At 53.6% G+C, this 22,427-nt stretch overlaps 1 protein-coding gene across 8 annotated transcripts in view; it reads left to right on the top strand.

Annotated features, from left to right (window-relative positions):
• The window catches only part of CACNA1B (calcium voltage-gated channel subunit alpha1 B), a 188,277-nt gene extending 166,112 nt beyond the window's left edge, over nt 1–22,165 (top strand). For 6 of the 8 annotated variants that reach the window (XM_058693367.1, XM_058693364.1, XM_058693366.1 and 3 more), the window contains 11 exons: nt 500–627; nt 6,459–6,555; nt 9,460–9,568; nt 14,460–14,567; nt 15,094–15,206; nt 16,097–16,224; nt 18,270–18,405; nt 18,544–18,660; nt 19,832–20,039; nt 20,293–20,537; nt 20,972–22,165. In XM_058693367.1, the coding sequence (XP_058549350.1) occupies nt 500–627; nt 6,459–6,555; nt 9,460–9,568; nt 14,460–14,567; nt 15,094–15,206; nt 16,097–16,224; nt 18,270–18,405; nt 18,544–18,660; nt 19,832–20,039; nt 20,293–20,537; nt 20,972–21,502 (1,920 nt within the window). In that variant the 3' untranslated portion in view covers nt 21,503–22,165. Of the gene's footprint in view, nt 1–499; nt 628–4,800; nt 4,898–6,458; nt 6,556–9,459; nt 9,569–11,792; nt 13,764–14,459; nt 14,568–15,093; nt 15,207–16,096; nt 16,225–18,269; nt 18,406–18,543; nt 18,661–19,831; nt 20,040–20,292; nt 20,538–20,971 lie in introns of those variants that run through there. The other 2 variants (XM_058693362.1, XM_058693368.1) reach the window with 2 other exon arrangements.
• The last annotated feature ends 262 nt before the right edge of the window (nt 22,166–22,427 follow it).

The raw sequence follows: 22,427 nt of genomic DNA, 5'->3' as shown, positions 1-22,427 counted from the left end.
ATTTTAAAACTAGAGAGGTGGTTGTTACATAATATTGTAAATACATTAAATGACACTGAATTGTATACTTCAAAATGATTAATTGTATGTTATGTGAATTTCAACTCAATTAAAAAAAAAAAAAAAAAAAAGCTGAGCTTTCAGCCTCTAGAGTCCAAAGTACTGACTCCGAAGTCACTGCTGTCCTTGAAGGCTAGCTAAGAGGAGAAGAAGATGGGGATGGGAGTTTGTGGATGTGAATTAGGGTTGGGAAGCAGAAGCAGAGAGCAGGAGAGGTTAGGGTGAGCCTGTGGGATCTAGGACCTTGGGGGAGCGGGCCACCGCCTGTGGGTGGTGGTGGCAGTGGTGGTGTGGCAGAGGCCTAGGGGCTGGCTGGGTTAGAGTGGCTTCTGCTGCTGTGATGACTTCACATACAGAATTTGGCCAGAGGGTAAGGGCTAGGATAGAGGGCAGGCTGAGGTCTCTTTATGTCACCCCTTTTCTCCTTCCTGTCCTACAGATGTTGAACCTCTTTGTGGCCGTGATCATGGACAATTTTGAGTACCTTACACGGGACTCTTCCATCTTAGGGCCTCACCATCTGGACGAGTTCATCCGGGTCTGGGCTGAGTACGACCCGGCCGCGTGGTGAGTGGCCCCCATGCTCTGTGGTCCTCAGGGCGGTCCATGCCACGGATCTTGGGACAGGGCTGGGTGGCTTCAGATCTGTGTCATGTGAGCGTCCCCCTCAGGTTTTGGTTGGGCCCACATGGTGGGGGGGGGGAGGGGGGTGCCAGGTCTCCTGTAGGTGGCACTCTCCTTCTCACTGCAACAGTGCTTTTACACCACTCCCTGGGCTGAGAAATGCTGTCTGAGACCCTCAGCCTAGCCCTTAGGAGGTTCCAGGGGGTCTGTGAGTCTCAGGGCTCTTGCTGAATGGGAATGTACTGTTTCCACACAGGTCTGTTACATGAGGGTCGTAGAGGGCTCAAGGGAGAGGGTGTGGACACAGCAGGAGGGCTGTCTGTTGGGGCCTCACCATCCTCATGAAGCTTGGGGGGCTTCATGGCAGAAATAACATTCTCCCCGATTGGCTCAGGCTTCTCCCTCTCTGCCATCTCCTTTGGGAGCAGGAGCCAACATGCATCTCTGTGTCCCCAGCCCAGGCTAAAAATAGTGGGTGCTTGGTGAACTTTTACTGAAATTAAAGGAGCTCTACCAGGAGGGGTCTAGTATGTGTAAGACCCTTTGGTCATGTTGGGAAAGGTTTACCGTATTGCATAAGTGAGGGGTGATTCGTTTCTAGACAGAACAAGTGTGTCATGAGGGGACTGGCTTGGGTTAGAAGATTGTTCCATGATTCATGGGAGGGTCCTGCACACCCAGGACATACTTTTCATCCTTGGGGCTAGCAAAGCAGCATGGACTCACCATCTGCCCATTTGTCTGTTCCTTCATCACTTGCTCATTCACTTGCTTATTCATTCTTTTCACTCTCCCAAGTGGATACTTGAGTAGTTATTCAGGGCATGCTCTCTGCAAGGCCGAACACAGGACATGGAGGGGCCAAGAGACCTGGTTGCTGGGTAAGGCACAGGCCTGCTCAGTGCCTTCCTTGCTCGTGGTGAGCACTCAGCAGACATGAATGTGAATGAATAATGCATCAGTAACTGGGCGGGTGTCCGTCCCTTCCCATGCTCTAAGGGAGCAAGAAGACTTTGAAGGTGGGGTGTAGCCTCTTCCTGCCTCCTCTCTCTAAGGCCCCCCAGCCTGCCCATGTCCCTCTCACACAGCTGTGTTTGGTCACCCCTTGTGTGGAAGAGGCCTGGAGAAGATGGTCAGTGTCCTCATGGCGAGGACTTCCTGCTCGCAGAGTGCCTGAGGTTCTACCTGTTTTTCTCTCAACTGAAGCTCAGCATGAGGAGTGCTCCAGAGCCCTCTGACCCCTTAAGCTCCTGAAGGCCTGGGAGCTTGGCTGGGGTCCCCAACCCCCCCTCTCATCCAGCCTTCCTGGAGCCCCTACCCTTTCATGTGAGGATCCAGAAAGGTGCTGCGTGAGACCCTTCCCAAGATGGGCAAACCCTGGAGCCACTGGCTACACCAGCAACCTTAGGGCACTTCCAGGCCTATAGTGTCTCTGGGTGTTTTTCACCATAGTGAAAAACTTACAATTTTCACACAGTGCAGAACAAGTGTGGCTCTTATTTATGTTTCATGGTGTAGGTGACCATTTTTGTGGTTGGAGAGTCCTGTCATTTTGCTGATGCACCAGCACAATGGCCCTGCAGTACTCAGTATCATTCTGGCATCCATAGGCTCAGAGGGTAGGCATGGGTTCTCTAGTCAGGAGAGCCCAGTGAAGTCAGAGGGCTGAAGAGACTCCAAGTAAGGCAGGCTTGAGGCTCATTCTAGGAGGTTCATCTGGGCTGTGGTCTAAAGGCATGCTACTGTTTCTGGGCACGCTGTTTGTAGAGATGGTGTGGCAGAGAAACAGAGATGCTGTATGGGATGTGACTTGGACGAAGGGACAAAGGCAGGTCAGTGCGGGCCTGTGAGAGGGGAGGACTTCCCCCAAATATTTATGAACTATAGACCTAGGACTTCCCCTCCTCCAGCCACAGGTGGAGCAGAATTAGGACATACAGGAAATGGACTCGGGCCAGACCGTGGCTTTGCAGTGGTGCACTGGGGGCTCGGACTGTTTTCCAAATCCAGAGTTCTTGAAAGTAGGGCCTCTGGAAGGGAGATTGGGAACATAGTAAAGAAAGTGCTTATGGAAGAGTAGACAGCAGATACAAGCTCACCCCAGGGGTGGCATCTGGGAAGTAGCACACAAGACCACGGTCCACAAGTAGCACAGATGTGAGTCACAACTAACACTCAGACTTGTTGCTCCCACCTGTGGCCTGGGCTGAAAACAACTTGCCTCCAGATGGTAGGGGACAGGGGAAGGCCCAGCAGAGGCAGCTGAGTGGATGGAGTCTGAACCTACATCCTTGGTAGGACAGAGGGTGGTTTGAAACTTTCACTAGCCTCCCTGGCAGATGCAAGGATGTGGTCATCTTTGTATCCCAGGTGGCCACTCTGGAGAGACTTAGAAATAACACAACTTTGTGAAATTTCCCAAGCTTTTATATGGTGTGTATGTGTGTGTTTGCACCTGTGTGGCTATGTGAGTGTGTGCACAAGTGTATACATGTGTGCATGGGTGTGTTTGTGTGTATGTATACAGGTCTGTGCACACATGTAGCACGTGTGTATGCATGTATGCAGCAGACATACATGTGTGCTCGCGTGCACATGGCTTGTGTGTATGTGTGCAAGCATGCACATGTGTGATTGTGTGCAAGTGTGTGAACGCAGCGCATGTTTGTGCGTACGTGTGTGTGGACACACGTGTGCATGGGTGCACATGGGAATATATGTTTGTGTGTGTGCATGTGTATGAATGCACGTGTGCGTGGGCATATACATGCACATGTGTGTGTGCACACATGCTGTGGAGAGATGAAGAAGGCATGGGGTTGTTGCTTTCTGATGCCGCCTTCTCGAACCATTCTCTATGTTGCTTCTGCCTTGCTTGGTGGTGAAGTGTAGAGACTCAAAAGGGGAATCACAGTCACACGTTCTGTGAGCAGTCTGTCACCTCATCTCGATGTTCGTCCATCTGCCCAGTCAACATTCCTGAGCATCCGCCGTGTGCTGGGGACCGGGGGCCTGTAGGTGGAGCAAGTGTGTGCTCTCAGGACATTGAGCCCAGTGGGACTGTGGGAAAACAGAGGAGTCATAGTGTGAGGCCGGGGGGGCGGGTATTTGAGGAGGGAGAGACTCCGTGTGACTGGTGACTCAGAGGAGGTAGCATCTGAGCCAAACTTAAGAGGGCAGAAAGGATTGAGCTCTAGAGATGGGGGTAGGGGTAGGGGTGAAGGGAAGGGGGTCTGTGTCTGACGGAGAAGAGAGCGCATTGCAAAGGGGCTGGAAGTGGGGCTTGGACAAGTTGAGAAGGCCTTGAAATTTGAGATACACAAGTAGCTTTGACTTTGTTTTGTAGGCAGTGAGGACAGTTTTTGAGTTGGAGTGACAGTATTATGCCCCTGCTTTACATCTGGTGTCTTCTGAGGGGTTCGATGGCGGAAGAGAGAAGATGAGCCAAAGAACAGGCTGTGATTTGGGTTGGGTGATTATTGGGGCTGGGGGCTTTGCTGTGCTTCCAGCCCCTTTGTGGCTGGTCCTTTGGGTCCAGTGGAATTAGAAGCACCTTGGGTGAGGCCAGAGTGGGGCTTCTTCCTTCTTTCCAGAAGTCATTTGGAGCTGACTGGACTGAGGAGGTTCACAGTACAGGAAAGAGAAACATTGGTGTTGGCCGGGGTGCCCACCCTGGGACAAGGGAGTCTTTAGCTGGACCACCAGATTCCCGGAGATTCAGGAGGCAGGGACAGTCAGGAGAGCCAGGCACGGGGTTGCAGGCACGGGGTTGCAGGAGCAAGAGGAGGGGCTGCCAGAGCGGGTGGGTGAACAAGGCCCCGCGAGAGATGGACCAGCGGTTTTGGTGTGTGCACGGTGGGGGCTTGGGACAGGGGCCGGCACTTGTTCTGTGTGGTGTGTCTCCTGCCTGCATCAGGCTCTGGAAATTGTGTTGGGATTGCCAAGCCTCCCAGGCTCTCCAAGCCCCAGGATTCCCTTCAGGGAGCTGCCTGTCCAGCCGCCTGGCTCCTCCTCCACGACTGTGCAAGGACACATCTTCCTGTCGCAGGCTGGGCGGGCGGGCGGGACGGGCTCATCGTGCCTCGGTTGCCATAACCTGTGACATTTCCTTTCCAGTTGCCGGATTCATTATAAGGATATGTACAGTTTGTTGCGTTGTATTGCGCCACCCGTTGGCTTAGGGAAGAACTGCCCTCGTAGGTTGGCCTACAAGGTTTGCAACTTCAGAGCCTCCATCCGACATACTCTTCCCTGCCCGAAATGCAAACACAGCACACACTCCCTGCCTGGTTTGGGAATGACGACACCTCACCTCTCTTTCCTCCTGTCCTGCCCTGCCCCGCACTCCAACCTCCTGGACGCTTTGGTCCCTCATCTAATCTCCCGACCCCTCCAGCTGGCTGGGGAGAGGCAGCCTTCTGAGGCAGCGCACACAAAGCTTTCTGGCTGGGCCTTGAGGGCAGGGGTCGGCTACTGGGTGGGAGCCGGGGGCCAGGCCCTGCCTGTGCCAAGGAAGCAGCTGTCTTACCCGGCTCTGCCTCCAGGCTCTCAAGTGGGTGCTAATGGTCAGACAGGCCCGAGGCCAAGGGCCCCAGAGGAGGGGAGCAGGGGTACCAGCAGACCAGGAGCAGCTGCCCCTCCCAGTCTGAAGAGCCCAACAGCCCAGGGATTTCTGGTCCCTGGGGGAGGAGAGGACAGAGGCAGAGGAGGCCCAAAGGCAGGCCCTCCTGCTTCACCTCTGGATTGATTCACTCAGCCAAGGCTGGGAACCCTGGGAGGAGGGCCAGGCCCTGGGGCAGACACGCCTGCCAGGAAAAGTGGCCCCTTTTCTCTCTTGGGTGACCTGAACCTGACTGCGTCTCTGGGACCGCAAGCAGGTCCCACAGGCGGGTATCCCCAGGGTTGATGGGGACAGGCCTGGTGGCCTGTCTACCTTGGGAAGGCATAGTCAGCCCCCAGACACCTCCCTGGATCTGGAGACTTATCCCATTAGTTGGCCCCAGCCCTGTTCCTGGCGTGCTGTCAGGAGGGTGCAAGAGTGGCCCCAAGCCACATCCCACCCCAGCTGCCCACCACGCCCCTGCCCCCTACCCCCACCCTCACCCCCCCGCAATCTCCCATTTCCTGCCCAGCCCTGACTCCCAGCAGCAGCCCTGCCCTGGGCGGCCTCGGGCGTCTCTGGGCTTGGAGCAGGACTCACCCTTCAAGTTTGTCTCTAGAGCCTCGGGACTCCTTGCAGAACAGCGTGGCTCTCGCTCTAGTTTTCTGGCTTGTTTTAGATTTTTCTCCACTTTTTTAGCCTCTAGGCTAACTTTGAAGCAAATTGAGCATTAAGGAAAGCTGATATTTCTGCCGTGGTTCTTAGGCCGGCCTCATCGGTCATGTAATTCTGTCTACCAGCTCTCCCGGCATGGTGAAACAGCTCTTTTCTGATTTGGCATTATCTGTGGTTTCTAAAAGTGTAAAATCAGAAGTTGACAACCCAAAGCCGCCCCGATGCAGCCCTTCCTCATCCCTCCATGTTCATTAGCTCAGACGTCACCCCTGCCCGCTGCCCTGCGTGGGGCTGGAGTGTGGAGGTGAGGCTGGGGGGGGCAAGGAGGGGATCGAGTCAAGCAGAAAAGTCCCTCATTTTACGTATTTTGACTTTGGCATTTAATCTGACGCTGGTTAACTGGATCTGTTTTCTTGTCTGCTTCCTCCCCCCACCCCCTCTTGCCGCACCCCTCCTGTGGACCCCACTCTGCCTCTGCCTCTCTGGGCCGGGTCTCCAGTGGGCGCATCAGTTACAATGACATGTTTGAGATGCTGAAACACATGTCCCCGCCCCTGGGGCTGGGGAAGAAATGCCCTGCTCGAGTTGCATACAAGGTAGACCCTGACCCTGCACCCTGGAGGCTGGCTGTGCTGGGGCTGGTCTCCCGTCTCCTCTCGGGCTTGTCCGTCTGTCTGCTGCTCTGCTGTCTCACTGTTTCTTCCTTTTCTCTGCTCCAACCATCTCCTCTACCCTCCTGGACAGAGGGACACAGATACCATGATGGTACACCCGGCCCTTGTCCGTACAGGTCTGCCCCCTCTGAGAGCCCCCCAAAAGGCTCAGGAACCAGAGCCCTCCACCTGCCTTTCTCCCTTTCCTTCTCTTTCCTGGGAATTAGGAGACAGACCAGCTTTCTGACAGAAGCTGTTTTTGCTCTGGGCTCAGGACCGCACTCCGCTCCAGTGGAATTAACCAGCCCTCAGGGTCTGACCCTGGGGGAATAGGGGCGTGAAGGGCCTCTGGGACACCTGAGGAACCCACTCCCAGCTCAGCACATGCAGAATTTCCCCAGGCCTGGGCTGTTGTCAGCCTGGGCAGGAAGCATCTCCAGGGGTTTGTAGGTTTCACAGTGGGAAGGAGGCACTGTGGTATTAGGAAGGAAAGGGTGCCAGGGAGAGACGTCCTTCTGTCATTCCTGGGGCTTCAGAGGGCTGCAGCAGAGTGAGGACAGTTTCAGGGGCCCAGGTAGTCCCATGCCCCTCTCCCAGGAGGCTGAGTTGCAAAGAAGGGGTAAGCTGAGGGACACCTCCAGGCTTCCCTCCTGGGGGGCAAGCAAGTCACACGGCCCAGCCCCAAGCCTGCTCCCACTTGCCCATGTGCCCTCAGTCACCCCCCACCCTTGGTGTAAGCACCTTCCATCCCTCCAGCACCCCCACCCCCAACCCTCCTGCTGTCCCTAGTGCTCCCAGAAAACAGAGCTGGCCCCAGGTTCTACTGCTCCACCAGCATGTGTCCAGAGCCTCCCTGTCACCACCCTCTCTCTGAGCAAGCTTCCCACCAGAACTTTCACCTCTCTGGTTCTGTCCATGTTGTCTGTCTCTGTGCTCTGAATCTGGGCATGCATCTGTCACCTGGCTCAGCACAGTCTTTGGAAGCTAAGTGGCTCCTTCACGCCACAGACAGATGCCTCTGATGTCTTCCTTGCCCTCCCCTGCCTGGCATGCATGTTGTACCTGCCTGCAAGGCTCTAGCTTTGTCCCCAAGAAGGAGAGTTCTGTCCACACTGATACCTGGGGCCAGGTTGGGCATGCAGGGCCCTGATGGGCTGGCCTTTAGGGCCCTTCCCCAGCTGTGCTGGCCAGCTCCGAGGTTCTGGTCATGAATAGACCAGGGGAGGCCTGGGGTGGGTAGGAATGGATGGGCTTGGGGAGCTGGCGAGAGTCCAGGAGATGCACAGAGTGCTGTGACCAGGAGGGTCTAGGCCCAGTGTGGAGATGCCTGTCTGTTTGCCTTGGCCTTGCCCTTCTAGGGCCTAGGGAGGCAGAGGAGAGCCTCTGGTGAAGGTGCCCTGGACAGAGCTCTCTTCTCTTGGAAATCACCTACTTGCTTCTCCTTCATGCTGGAACCTAACTCCTTGACTCCCCTGGAGAGGAGTCCCTCTGCCTCTTCTAATGCCATCAGTGCTGGTCTGCAGGGACACTGTGCTCTGGAAAGCCGATTTTCCTGGTGTGCATCACACAGGTGATGTGTGAGGTCCTGGGACCATGATTGGATGTGCCAAGTGGGGCTTTGCCAGCATTCGGGGTGTGTGTGTGTGGGGGGGGGGGGGAAGAGTCTGGGCTATTGTCTCTAGCCACCCACTCTCTCTGTTAGACTGAAGATTGGATTTGGGACCAAGACACTGGGGGCAGGGCGGGGGGCCCAACCCAGAGGGAAAGAGAGGCTGTGTGTCATAGGATACAGGCTTGGCAGAGGGCAGGCAGACCCCAGAGAGGGGCCCTGTGCCTCTGTCTCTAGTTCTGTCATGTGGTAGAGGACAAGAGGCTGCTGGGAGAAGACAAGAGGGTCACAGTGTCCCTAGGGCTCCGCCTGGCCAGCTAGGTGACCTCCCATGCTGAGGACATTCCAGACACACGAGGGATACTTTTGCTCCTGGAGATCACATAAGTTCTCAGAGCCTCAGGTTCTGGGCAGCTGCTGGCTATATCCAGAGGTCTGTGGTATAGACTCATGTCTGTCTCCAGCTGTTCTGTCCTTGAAAAATGAGGAGAGGAAAGAGGAGACAGGTAACAAAGAAGCAGTCTGGTCCAGAGTACCAGTGCGATGGCCCTGAGCTGCTCCCTGCCAGCCTTCACACTGGCCTTGTGCAGTCCCATCTGTTCTGGGTCCTTCTGACTGCAAGGTGCTAGCTGCTTTGGGCAAGTGGCAGCAGACGTCTCTTCCAGGCCCCCTGGCTGGGTGGTGAGGGACAGAAGTCTTCCTGGGGTGGAGGGATGCCTCACTGGGAGGTGGAGCTCAGAGCCGTGCTCTTGGCCATCCCACCCCTTGCCCAGTGCTCTAGGCTGTGGGTGGAGGAGATGACATTGGGCAGAGCCGTAAGGGCAGGGATCCTCCCTCCTGTCTGTGGGCTCTCCCAGGGCCCAGCCTCAGTTCTGCAGCCCAGACTCCTCCCTCTTCATCCCAGGCCATATGCCTTGGGCAGGGGTCCTTCTGGCTAAGCATGTACCTGTTCTTTCAGAGGGATCCAGGCTTCTGGCTTGGCCCCATGCCACGATCCTTATCCGTACTTCTACTTTTCTGCAGCTAGGAGAATCTTCAGCTCAGATGAGGGTGGGGATACAAGGGTGAGTGTGAATGCTGGCAAAACTCCCAGCCACCCAACCTTGCTTGGCCCTAGGCACCTGCAGAAGCTACTTCCAGGAGGCCAAGCCCAGCCTCTAGGGGCTTTGAGCACCTTGTAGTCCTGTAGCGGAGGGACCCCCGTAGGCCTGGCCCTGACCTGCTCCCCTTGTCCCTAGCGCCTGGTTCGCATGAACATGCCCATCTCCAATGAGGACATGACTGTCCACTTCACGTCCACGCTGATGGCCCTCATTCGGACCGCACTGGAGATCAAGCTGGCTCCAGGTGAGCAAGGCAGCATCTGGGGAGGGCACCAAGCCAGGGCTGGGCAATGCACTTCAGAGCCACCCGCAGGTGGGCATGCAGGGAGGGGGGTGAGGGGGCTTGTCTGGAGGGGACTGAAGACAGCTGCCCATGGCACCTCGGTCAGACACTGACTTTATCCCCTGATAACCATCCTGCATGTGAGCATTTTAATGATCCCATTTTCCTTTGAGGGATCTGAGGTGCCGTGAGATTAAATGACTTGTCCGGGTTGCCCAGAGCTAGAGTGTGTTAGAACCAGAACATAACCTGGCCCAGGTTTACATGAGCCGGTACCCTTCCAGGGTGAAGAGTCTGTGTGCCTTCTGCCCACTCACCGTAGTGAGCCCAGTCCCTGTCAGGTCCTCTCCTGAGCTAACCGACAGGACCACATAGTCTGTGCCAAATCTAGGGGAGAACAAACTCTAGTGTGTCCTCTCCACCTTCACCTTCGTGTGATGACTGCTTTATCTTCACAGAGAAAATTAGAGCCACCAGAGGGGATCTGCACCATCCCTACCCCACACTGCCCTCATGGCTGCACCTGTGCCCTTGAGCTCAGCCGCTTTGTTTGTAATGGATGAGTCAGGGCCAGTCCCTACCTTCTCATCATCTCCCTGAAGATGTCAAGCCAGAAATTCTGTACCCTGCTTCTTGTCTCGTCCATTTTTTCTCTATATTAGATTATTTGTATCGACATCTCTCCCATCTTTAAAAGGTTTTCTTCCCCCTCCATTAGCTTCCCTATTTGTATTTTTTCCTTTATCACAACCAGCTCCTTGAGAGACTGGTCTGTATTGCCTCTCTGATGTCTCTTTTTCAGGCTGCAGTCGGGCTTTCACTGCAATAGTGAACTGCTCATGTTAAGCTCTCCAGTGACTTCCATGTGCTCAGCCCTTATCTTACTTATCAGCGGCCTTTCCTCTGCTGTCACTTACTTCTTTTTGAACCCCTTTGATGTTTCTTGTTCTGTTTTCTCTTGTCTCCCACTGTCTGAATGTCACTGTGCACCTCAGACTGTTCTCTTTGCCACCGTTGTCATTCTGTCTACTCTCACGGCTCTAAATATTGTGAATTCCAACATTTGGGTTTTTAGTCCCAACTCCAGACATGTGTTGTCATGCGAGGAGTTACATGAGGGAAGTTATTTACTGTCTCCACTTGGAGGCCCAGTAAACACTACAAAGTCCCCGTGGCCAATCTTGAGCGCCACATATTCCCCTGGTCTTTCCCACCTCCGTCGGTGGCAACTCTGTTCTTCCTGTTAGTCACTCAAGCCAAAACCTTTATAGTGATTCTTACCTCCTCTTCCCCGCCCCCCCCCGCCTTACTCCAGTTCTGATCCATATCTGATCTCTTGTCATATCTTCTGACTCTACCTTCAAAATACACCAGAACGTGATCACTTTTTTGCCCTCTCCCACTGCCAGCTCCTGGTCCAAGCCACGTTCTCTTGGGTCTTGACTAGATTGTGGCAGTAGCTGCCCACTGGTCTGCTTCTGCCCTTGTCTGCCTTCAACATAACACTCGATAACTTCAGCAACTTAAATGAAATGGAAAAATTTGTTGACACAAACTATCAAGCTCATTCGAGAATAGATAACCTGAGTGGGTTAAAAAAAGGAAGAGAGAATCTGAGTAGCACTATATTTACTAAAGAAATTAAATTCTAGTTAAAAGCCTTCCGACCAAAAAAATCCCAGGCCCAGTTAGGTCCATAGGTGAAGCCTACCAAACATTTAAGGAAGAAATAATACCAATTCTCTATAAACTCTTCCAGAAAATAGAAAAAGAGAAGATATTTCTCAACTTACTGTATGCTGCTGACATGACTCTGATACCAAGACTAGACAAAGATATTATAAGAAAAGAAAATTTCAGATCAACATCCCTCATGACTATAGGCACAAAAATATTCAACACGATTTTAGCAAATTGAATGTAGCTATGTGTGTGTGTGTGTGTATGTATTTGTGTGATGACAAAGTAGAGTTTATCCCAGGAATGCAAGTTGAGTTCAAGTTTAAAAATCAATCCATGTAATTTAACATGTCAAAGAAGTAAAACTATATAACCATCTCAATAGATACAGAAAAAGCATTTCATAAAATTAAATATCTATTCATGATTGTGAAAATTCTGCATAGACTAGAAATGAAAGGAAACACCCTCAATCTGATCAAGGATATTTATGAAAAACTTTCAGTGATTGACACACTTAACAAAGACTGACTCTGTTCCCCCTAAGATCAAGAACAAAGGAAGGATGTCTACTGTTACCATTCTCGTTCAACATCATACTTTAGGTTCTTGCCATTGTAATTAGTTAAGAAAAAGAAATAGGAGGCATACCAATTGGAAGGGAAGAAATAAAACTGCCTCTGTTCACAATTGATGTGATCATCAATGGAGAAAATGTGAAAGACTCTAATAAAAAGTTAATAAAACAGAAGCATCTGCAAGCCAAGGAATGTCAAGGATGGCTGGGAACCACCAACATCTAGAAACAGGCAAGGAAGGATTCTTCATCAGAGCATTTGGGGGGGTGGGCACAGTGATGTGGACACCTTGCTTTTGAGCTTCTGGCCTCCAGAACTGAAATAATAAATCCCTGTTGTTTCAAGCCAGTAAACAAAAGTTTCTAAAACTAATAACACAAGTATAGCAAAGTCACAGGATACAAGATCAATACATAAAAAGTAAATGTGTTTCTATATATTAGCAATTAGGAATTGAAATGGAAAAAATTTCCATTAAATTTGCACCAAAAACATGAGATACTTCTGTGTTGCTGTATCACTCTAAAAAGTATATATGTGAGATTTGTATGTGGCAGATTTCAGAACATTGACTGAAAGAATCAAAGAAGACCTAAATAAATCAAGCACTGCCTCATCTTCATGCATTGGAAGACTCCATATTTTCATGATGTCAGTTCTTCCCATATTGAACAATAGAATAAATGTTAACCCAGTCAAAATCCTTGCAGCCTTTTTAGGTAGAAATGTACAAATTGACTCTGAAATGTGTATAGAAAAGCAAAAGACCTTGAGCAGCAAACAATTTTGAAAGAAGAACAAAGTTGGAAAATTCACTGTACCTGAATCAAATACTTTGTATGAAGCATGTTTATCAAAGTGTGTAGTGTTAGCGACAGGACAGAGACATAAGTCATTGCAACACAATAGAGACTCACCCTCACATTTCAATGGGTTTTTGGTAAGTTGTAGAGGCGATTAATGGAGAAAAGATAATTATTTCAACAAATGGTACTGGAAAAATATAGACAACTATATGCTAAAAAAAGGAGAGACATCTTGACATTTAGTATCTTAGTCTGCTTGCATTGCCCTAACAAAATACTATTAACTCAGTGGCTTAAACACAGAAATTTATGTCTCACCGTCTGGAGGCTGAACATCCAAATCAAGGTGCTGGAAGATAGGTTTCATTGTGGGGCCTGGTCACCGTCTCACCGTGTGCTCATGTGGTCTTTCCTTGAGTGCGTGCAGAGAGTGAGCGAATTTTCTGGTGTCTCTTCTTATAAGGACACTAAATATGGGTCAGGGCCCCACCCTTATGACTTCATTTCACCTTAATTATCTCTTCTAGGCCTTATCTCCAAATACAGTCGCAATGAGGGCATACATACAAAAAAACCCTACACCTACATAAAAACATATAAGCAAATGTTTACAGCTTTATTTCATGATCACCTCAAAATGTAAGCAACTCAAATGTCCACAATTGGTGAATGGATAAACAAACTGTGGACTATCTGTACAACGAGGTAGTACTCAACATTCAAAAGAAACAGACTTCTGATACATTCAGCAACATGGGTGGATCTATATGCATCATGCTGAGTAGAAAAAGTCCTACTCAAAAGCCAATACACCACTGATGATGTCGTTTGTGTGACATTCTGGAGAAGGCAAAACAACCAAGACCGAAAACACATCAGTGATGGGATGGATGGGAAGAGGATAAGGGGTCAGCTACAAAGGGATCAAACAGAGGAACTTTGGCAGTGGTGCGTGTACCATGTCTCTATTGTGGATACATGGTTTTAGGCATCTACCAAAATTCACAGAATGGGATGACTAAAAAGGGTGAATTTCATTGTATGTATGTTATACCATAATAAACCTGATTGTTTAAAAAAAAAAAAGATAAACCCGAGTATTCTATCCCTCTGTTCAGCCCCTTCTGCTGCATCCCATCTCAACATCCGCTCCCTTGCATTCCCTGCCCCCCCACCCCCACCCCACCATGAGCCTTGCTGTCCTGGCTCATTGTGTAACACACTAAGGCCTTTGCACTGCCTCATGCCTTCCTGCCTACAGGGTCTTACATACATGCCACCTTCTCATGAGACCTTTCCTGACTACTATGTCCAAAATCCCTCCCTCCTTGGCTTTTTCTGCACCCAACATAACTGGATTTTAACTTGCTGCCACTTTATTGTTAATAAAAGCCACATCATGCCACAAGGGAAGCTCCTTTGTTTTTGTTCCATCACCTAGAACAGTACCTGGCATGTGGTGGGTGTTCCCTCAGTAGTTCTGAATGGGTGGACGCATGGGTGGATGAATGGCTGGACTGCCACCGAATTCCGAATTCCGTCTCGGCTCCCAAGGCCTACACACACATGTGCCTCTGTCTGTAGGCAGGTTTCCGGCAGGAGGAGCTCTGACAGCCGCCATGATGGTGTTTCTTCCCGCTTGGCCTTTCTCCTAGCATTGTGTTTGCCCCACATCCCTCCCCACACCACACCTCTCCCCGCCTGCCCCAGCTTGGCCTGCTTCCCCAAGGGGGCTGTGGGATAGCTCCTTATATATTTCTTCTCCTCCACACCCTTGTCCCATCCTAGCTGGCACAAAGCAGCATCAGTGTGATGCAGAGTTGAGGAAGGAGATTTCCTCCGTGTGGGCCAATCTGCCCCAGAAGACCCTGGATTTACTGGTGCCACCTCATAAACGTAAGTGAAGGCAGGAAATTCCCCATCCTCATGCCCCTTTCGTGTCCCACCCAGAGGCAGAGCTGGGAGGCCTGGGCCAGGGCAGCCTTGTAGATAGTCTAGACTTTGTTTCCACCTGCAGGGAAAACGGTCTTACAAGTGAGTGCACAGGCTGTGGGAGGGGGTGACCTGGGATTCATTCTGTGGCCACAGCCACCCACACTCCTGGTGGGGTGTATATGTCAAAAAGCCCAGGGAAAACCAGGGAGACTCCTACAGTCAGAGATACCAAAAGGGACCATGTGCTTAAAGATTAAACTCCACATCCACTCTTTTGGGAGGAGATTGAGGGCCCTGTGGAGATAGTGCAGCTCCAGGGGTTATGTGCTGTGTCAGGAAGCACCATGTGGGGACTGTGCAGCTTTGGCCAAGCCCTGTGCTTCTGTCTGAGTGTGTCCAGAAGTCCTCATGGCGGGAGCTGTTTCCTCAGCGCACTCCACCCTGCTTTCCTCCTTTAGATTCCATCCTCTATTTTCTCTCCTTCCAGCTGACGAGATGACAGTGGGGAAAGTCTATGCAGCTCTGATGATATTTGACTTCTACAAACAGAACAAGACCACCAGAGACCAGATTCACCAGGCCACTGGAGGCCTATCCCAGGTATCAGGTTCCAAGATTTCCAAGAAGTAAATCTGAGGCTCTGGCACCCTTCAGTTGTTTGACAGCGAGGGAACCCACACCCTTCTTGGAAATTGCACAGCGGGAAAAGGAAGATGAGAGGTTTCTGCAGCCGCCTCCGCTCTCTGGCCCCAAAGTCAGAAGCTCCATACAGCCTGTATTCTTCCCAACGGCTGGTCTCTTGCTGGTACTGGGGATCCCCTGACTTGAGAGCTAGTGTTCAGGAACAGAAAAGGGGCTGAGAACAGAATTCCCTGGAGATACCACTTTTTTAAGTGGTAGAGGAAAGAAGTTTGAACAATGCTTGAGGAGGAGGTTTGAGGAAGTCCCTACACACAGGCAGGGACCAGAGAGATTTAAACTGATGGGTCCTGGGTCATGATTTCTTCCACTCATGACTCTGACTGAGCTGGTTTGGGGGCTCATCTTCCCAATGTCATCCATCAAAGATAACAACTTTCCCACACAGCCAAAGTATCAGTGACCACATGTAGACTCTCTGTCTAGAAAGTGTCCATCTGGTGTCCAGAGCTTATAGGGACATTCACCCACCTTGGGAATGGGAATCTGGGGCTCATGCAGCCTCTGTCAATCCACTTTGATGATGAGATGAGGTCTTTTTACCATTTGTAATTGGATGTAGTCTCCAGATTTTGTAGGTAGGGAAGTAGAGGCTCCAAGAAGTGAAATTACTTTTCTGAAGTCACTCACAGTCCGGGTTTGGAGTAAGCCTGCCTCATATGGCAGCCCTCATAGGGCTGGAGGTAGGGCAGAAGGAGCCACAACCCATGTTGTGGGTGGGCTCAGGGCAGCTTTCTGAGGCACCTGCCTCTGCCCTGGAGCTCTTCCTCTTCTTTGTGTCCCTTGTGCAGATGGGCCCTGTGTCCCTCTTCCACCCTCTGAAGGCCACCCTGGAGCAGACACAGCCGGCCGTGCTCCGAGGAGCCCGGGTGTTCCTTCGGCAGAAGAGCTCTGCGTCCCTCAGCAACGGTGGGGCAGTGTGAGTACCAGGCCCCAGGGTGTGCGGTGCAGGGAGGAAGGTCCTCCACCTCTCAGAGGGGCTCCTCGTAGGCAGTGCTTCAGGACAGGGGGCCCTTGTCCCATCGCCCCTTTTGGGGGATCAGCTCTACCATCCACCCTGCACCCACCTCCCACCAGATGGTGCTGCCTGAGAGCTTGTCCTGCTCTGCTGCTGGAGCGGTCTGTGCGGTGGACTCCAAAGCTCATTCCTGAAGTGTTAAGCGGGTGCCTCTGACAGCACTGAGGTCCAAGGATTTAGACAGCTGATGATTCCCAGTCACCTCCCGCTGTTCGTGCCCATTTGTCTTTCCAGTGAGGAGCCTTTGCTTCCTCCCTGGCCTTTGGTGCCTGCCGACCACTGCGAAATTTTTTGTTTCCTCCTCAGTCCTCACCCCTGTCTGTTGATGGCCTATTTGTGTTCTCAACTTCCGAACTCCTCTGAGACATTTTCCCTCTCATATCTCCATTCTGGTAGTGATTTCTGAAACAACTATATTTTGTAGGCAAATTGTTAATATCCTTTTCACCTATCCCCTAACTCTTGCTGTAGTAGTTCTTGGTATTGAACCACCCAAAACCAAGTGTTATAACAGTCACCTTTCTTGCACCGTGGATCGCTGAAAGGTGGTATCTGGCAGGCAGGTTGGGCCTGGCCATCTCATTGGCCAAAGCAAATCAGTGGCCGAGTGCACAGTGGGCCATGAGCTCTGTGTCACTGAGCAAGGGCTGAGGTGCGGGGCCTATACCAGCCCGGGCACAGCGTGCATGGTTAGAGCTCCCAATATCTTCCTCTCCTGGACATGTTTTGGGCCTTCTTTTCTGAAGCCTGGTTGTGGGTCATGGAGTGTTAATCAGGTAGGTTTTGCTGAGGAATAAACTGCTATAACTTAGTGGTGTGTTACTTCTCACATTCAGGGGCCAGCTTGGCAGCTCTTGGGTCCTGGGCCCGGGCTAGCTCGCCTGGGCCTGGTGGACCCATGAGATGTCTTTCTGGATCGTTCTAAGCCAGATTTCAGTTCAGGAAAAATGAATGTTACTTATTTTCATGGTTCTAATTTTTATAGAATCAGCTACCACTCCCTTTTATTGCAAGTGAGCCAGTACCCAGTCAGCCTGGACCAGGCAGTTGGGGCATTTACTGTGCCGTCTGATGCTGGTATGCGTGCAGCTGGCTTCCGCACGGAGTGACCTCAGGGGTCACAAGGCCTGGAGGGCCAGCTTCCATTCTCCTGACTGGGCCTCCTGACAGGGGCAGCCATCCCTAAGGCAGCAGCAGCTCCAAATAGCACACCACAGGGTAGATGCCTGTTATCAGTGTGGCCAGCTGAGGCCAGCAGACTCCATCTCAGAGCTCAGAGTGTGATTGATGCCATGCGACCTGTGTGAGTGAGAGTGTTTCCATTGCTTCACCGGACATGGGAACAAGCAGTAATCCAGGCCAATGCTGGTCAGTTTCGATGCCACGTGGGAGATGTACACCGATAGAGTGAGGTGGAGTACATGGACTGGGGAAGGCCTCCTCCAAAATGTGACACTAGATCTGAAGGGCAGAAAGGCCTCCATGGCTGGAGGTTGGGGAAGCAGGGAGGTGGCAGTGAATTTGGAGGTGAGGAACAGGAGGAACCCTCAGGAGGGAGCCGAGGGCCAGCAGAGGCAGGATGTCCTTACTACGATACATCACGTACACATGTGGCCTTGTCCTGGCCAAATGCCATTCATGCTCCCACTACACATGTGAGGCCCTGTCTAGGGCTGAGGAACCTGCTGCTTGTCCACAGGCCAGGAAGTTGTGGGCCCAGACTTCCCTCTCTTCCTGCCTGCTCTAAGCCCTGGACCTGGGTCCACATCCCTTGTTTTGCAGCCACTGGAGAGTGCCTGCACTTGAGGGGCTTTATGGCTCTGGGATTCCTGTAGCCCAGAGCAGAAAGGGCCAGTGTAGGCTCCTGGCGGGTCAGAGCCAGGTCCTTGGTGGGCATATGGTGCCCCATAGACTTCTTCGCCAACAGGACAGTCCTCTCTTCACAGACAAACTCAAGGGAGTGGCATCAAGGAGTCTGTTTCCTGGGGCACTCAGAGGACCCAGGAGGTACCCTATGAGGCAAGGACACCCCTGGAGCGTGGCCACTCTACAGAGATCCCAGCGGTGCATCCGGGAAAACCGGTGAGGGCTCCCAGGGCTGGGTATTGAGGCTGGGGATGGGGGGTGAGACAGGGATGGTGGTAGATGGCAGGAATGGTGTGGGGGAGAAGGTGAGAGTGGAGGGGAGGTGGGTGTGACTGTGGGCTGCTGTATGCCCAGGCTGTTGATGTCCAGATGCAGAGCATGGCCCTGAGAGGTCCTGACGGGGAGCCCCAACCTGGGCTGGAGAGTCAGGGACGAGCGGCCTCCATGCCCCGCCTGGCTGCAGAGACCCAGGTGGGTAGTCTTGGAGGGTCAGGGTCGTGGGAGGGTTGGGGACTGGGGCATGAGGAGACCTGGCATAGGGAGGGCTTGTGTCCCATGCGAAGCCTCCCCACCTGTGCTACAGCGTGGGCACTGTCAGCCCTGTTGGGTCCTCCCAGAACGCCGTGATGGTCTCAAGACGTTCAGCCAGATTCCATTGAGGCCAAGAGTCCCCACCGCTCACTTGTGTTCAGCCTCCCGTCAGGGCACTGGGGCCTCCACCCTCCAGCCTTGTGTCCCTGACCCAGCCTTTACCTCTCTCTAGGACATACCTCTCCCACCCCAGCCCGCACCTTCCCCCCAAAATGCACACAGTACCTCACACCTTGGTCCTCCCTATTTCCCCTTGAGCCTCCAAGGGTGACCTGCCCTGCTTTTTCTCTAGACACTGGAGGTGGCACCGCCTCCCTCCCCTGCTCCTTCTGGGATGCTTTGACTATGGAGCAGGAAGCTCCAGGGCAGGGGGGCTGTGGGCCCTTTCACAAGGTCTCAGAGAGGGGTCTGCAGACCTGAGGCTGTGTCAAGGGGCTCTTCTTTCACTTGCTGGGAGGGTGAGGGCCTCTGAAGGGACATGACCTTTGGTGTTTCCCTGGGGCTGGCTCTATTCCTGCCTCCTTTTGTGGTTCCTGGTTCTACACATCTAAATTGACTTTCGTTCTCGAAACTTGTCTTTGCCTCCCACTGGTGGTGGCTCCTGTCCTTTTCCCCTTCCTGATCCTGGCCAGCTGGGCATCCATCCAACTTGAGGACACCCAGCAGGGGCTGTGGATCAGCTCTACTTGGAGGGCGCATTTCCGCAGGTCCTGATTTCAGCCCGGGGCAAGCAGCCTCATGGCCCTGGGCCAGCTGAGCCCTCACATTCAGCCGGTCCTCAGGGTTCTTCCAGCCAGGCCCACAGCCTCCCTCTTCCTGGCATCCTCCCTGTCCGCCAGGGATGCTGAGGCCAACAGGATGCCTGGGCCCTGCCCAGCCTGGCAGATACAGAGAAGCACCTTGTGCAGTGTGCTCTGAGAGAAAGGGTGGGATTCGGTGGGGAAGAACTTTCCCGAGAGAGGGAGTGCCATGGCTGCTGCCAGCCACCCTGGAGCCTGCTCCAGGTCCCCCTCGCAGGCTGTGTGCCAACCCATGTCCTGCCCGCCCGCAGCCGGCCCCTGACGCCAGCCCCATGAAGCGCTCCATCTCCACGCTGGCGCCCCAGCGCCCCCATGTGGCTCATCTCTGCAACGCTGCCCTGGACCGCGCCCCAGCCAGCCAGGCTGTGCCCCACCACCACCACCGCTGCCACCGCCGCAGGGACAGGAAGCAGAAGTCCCTGGAGAAGGGGCCCAGCCTGTCCGCAGACGCAGATGGCGGTGCGTGAGAGGGGTCCCCTGAGTGGCCATGGCCTGAGGCAGGGGTCTGAGACCGTGTTCCTTTTTTTGCCTCACGTGCAAGCAACCCGGAGTAGGGGGCGGCGAGTCCTAGGTCTGGGGACCAGGCAGGACCACCCACCCACCTCAGCTCTTCCCTGGGTCCCCCTGCTGGCCCTGGGGACCAGGTCTGGGGTGGGGGGGAGTCTGTCTCCCAACCTGGCTCTCTGTGCTGATTTCTCCTCTTCCTGGCCAGCACCCAGCAGTGCTGCAGGGCCGGGGCCACCCCCGGGAGAGGGGCCCACAGGCTGCCGGCGGGAGCGTAGGCAGGAGCGTGGCCGGTCCCAAGAGCGGAGGCAGCCCTCTTCCTCCTCCTCGGAGAAGCAGCGCTTCTACTCCTGTGACCGCTTTGGGGGCCGTGAGCCCCCGCAGCCCAAGCCCTCCCTCAGCAGCCACCCCACATCACCGACAGCCGGGCAGGAGCCAGGACCCCCGAGACAGGTCAGACATGACCCCCCCCCTCCCCCCTCCACTCACTGCCCCTCCTCACAACCCTCCTGGGCCTATGCTCTGAATCCCCCTTCATGTCCTGGTGCCCAGGCCCAAGTCTGCACCCCCCCCCCTTTTCTCACCCCATTCCTCCCCCACCAGCCCAATCCTCCCCTCCCAACTGCCTTGGACTGGCCTCTGGTCTCTCTCTCCTCTCCCTGGACTTGCCTGTCCCCCTTTGTCACCTATCATTCCCTGACTGCCACCCCAGGCCTAGCCAGCACTATGTGTCTTCCCCCCACCGCATGCCCTACCCGTCCCCTTCCCAGGGCTCCTGCCCCTCTCCAGGCCTCTCACCACCACCTTCGTGGTTCTCACTTGCACTGGCCTCTGTCCACTTGGTCTGGTCCTTTGATTTTTATTTGCTCTATTCTGTTTTCTTGTAGGGTGGTGGTTCAGTGAATGGGAGTCCCTTGTTGTCAACATCCGGTGCTAGCACCCCTGGCCGTGGTGGGCGGAGGCAGCTCCCCCAGACTCCGCTGACCCCCCGTCCCAGTGTCACCTACAAGACGGCCAACTCTTCCCCTGTCCACTTCGCTGGGGCGCAGACCAGCATCCCCACCTTCTCCCCTGGCCGGCTTAGCCGTGGCCTTTCTGAACACAACGCCCTGCTCCAGAGAGACCCCCTCAGCCAGCCTCTGGCTGCTGGCTCTCGGATCGGCTCCGACCCTTACCTGGGGCAGCGTCTGGACAGTGAGGACACTGTCCGCGCCCAGCCTGAGGACACGCTCACCTTCGAGGAGGCTGTGGCCACCAACTCGGGGCGCTCCTCCCGGACTTCCTATGTGTCCTCTCTGACCTCCCAGTCCCACCCCCTCCGTCGCGTGCCCAATGGCTACCACTGCACTCTGGGACTCAGCTCGGGCGGCCGGGTTCGGCACAGCTACCACCACCCCGACCAAGACCACTGGTGCTAGCTCGCTGCACCGCCTCCACCACACACCTGCTCAGCGGGCGCGTTCCAGTCGATGAGTTTTATCATCCACGCTGGGCTCCCAGGGACGCTCAGGGGCACCAATGCGGGGGCAGCAGCCCCTGGGAGGAGGGGCCTCGCCTTTGGGGCCAGCTGGGGGGAGGCCCCGCTGCTCCCCCCCTCCTCTTTGACGCTGGACCAATTCCTAAAGCCCTTTTGGAGAGGGACGTGGCTCTCCCTATCCCCTTGTATGCTGCCTGCCTGGGTCTCATACCACAGACCCTACACGGGAAGTGGCTGCATGTGCTGAGTAGGACCCTGCCAGTCTGAATCCTGTGTGATGGATCCCAGCATCTGGGGTGTGTGCCTAGAGCCATTTTTAGGAGGTCTGAATCTTGTGGAGACCATCCTTTATTCAAGTGTGTGGTACAGAGGAGCCCAGCGTGTTTAAGAGCCTGGCAAGACAACACAGTTGACAGTCAACAGCAGCAGCCTTGGGAGCCTGCTTTTGGCTCCATGCAAGTCTTGTCCGCGCCCACAAACACACACATGTGTGGCATTGCCCTTTGTACCTGGGACAGCAAATGGACACTAGAAGTACACTCACACACTCTCTGTCCTCTCCCAGATGCTGTCATCCCTGACAGGGACCAAATCTGGAAACCATTCTTGCTGTTGGTTTTGGTTTTTAATCATGACACCCTTCCCTCTTTTGTCAGTTCCATATACTTGACCTAGAAAAAAAAAGAAAACCAGAAAAATGGGGAAGGAAATAGTAATATAACTTAAAGAAAAAAATCCAACCTGTAGGAAGCTCTCAGCTCTTCAGTGTGTGTGTGTGTGTGTGTGTGTGTGTGTGTGTGTGTCTTGTGCGAGGCAATGCTCTTGTGTCCAGCCCGGGTGGTCCCCCAGTGACCCCTGGCTCCTGC

The sequence above is a fragment of the Neofelis nebulosa genome, chromosome 12 (genome assembly GCF_028018385.1).
Source record: "Neofelis nebulosa isolate mNeoNeb1 chromosome 12, mNeoNeb1.pri, whole genome shotgun sequence".
Lineage (NCBI taxonomy): Eukaryota > Metazoa > Chordata > Mammalia > Carnivora > Felidae > Neofelis > Neofelis nebulosa.
The sequence above is the reverse complement of the archived record's forward strand: the minus strand, read 5'-3'. Positions and strand labels throughout refer to the sequence as shown.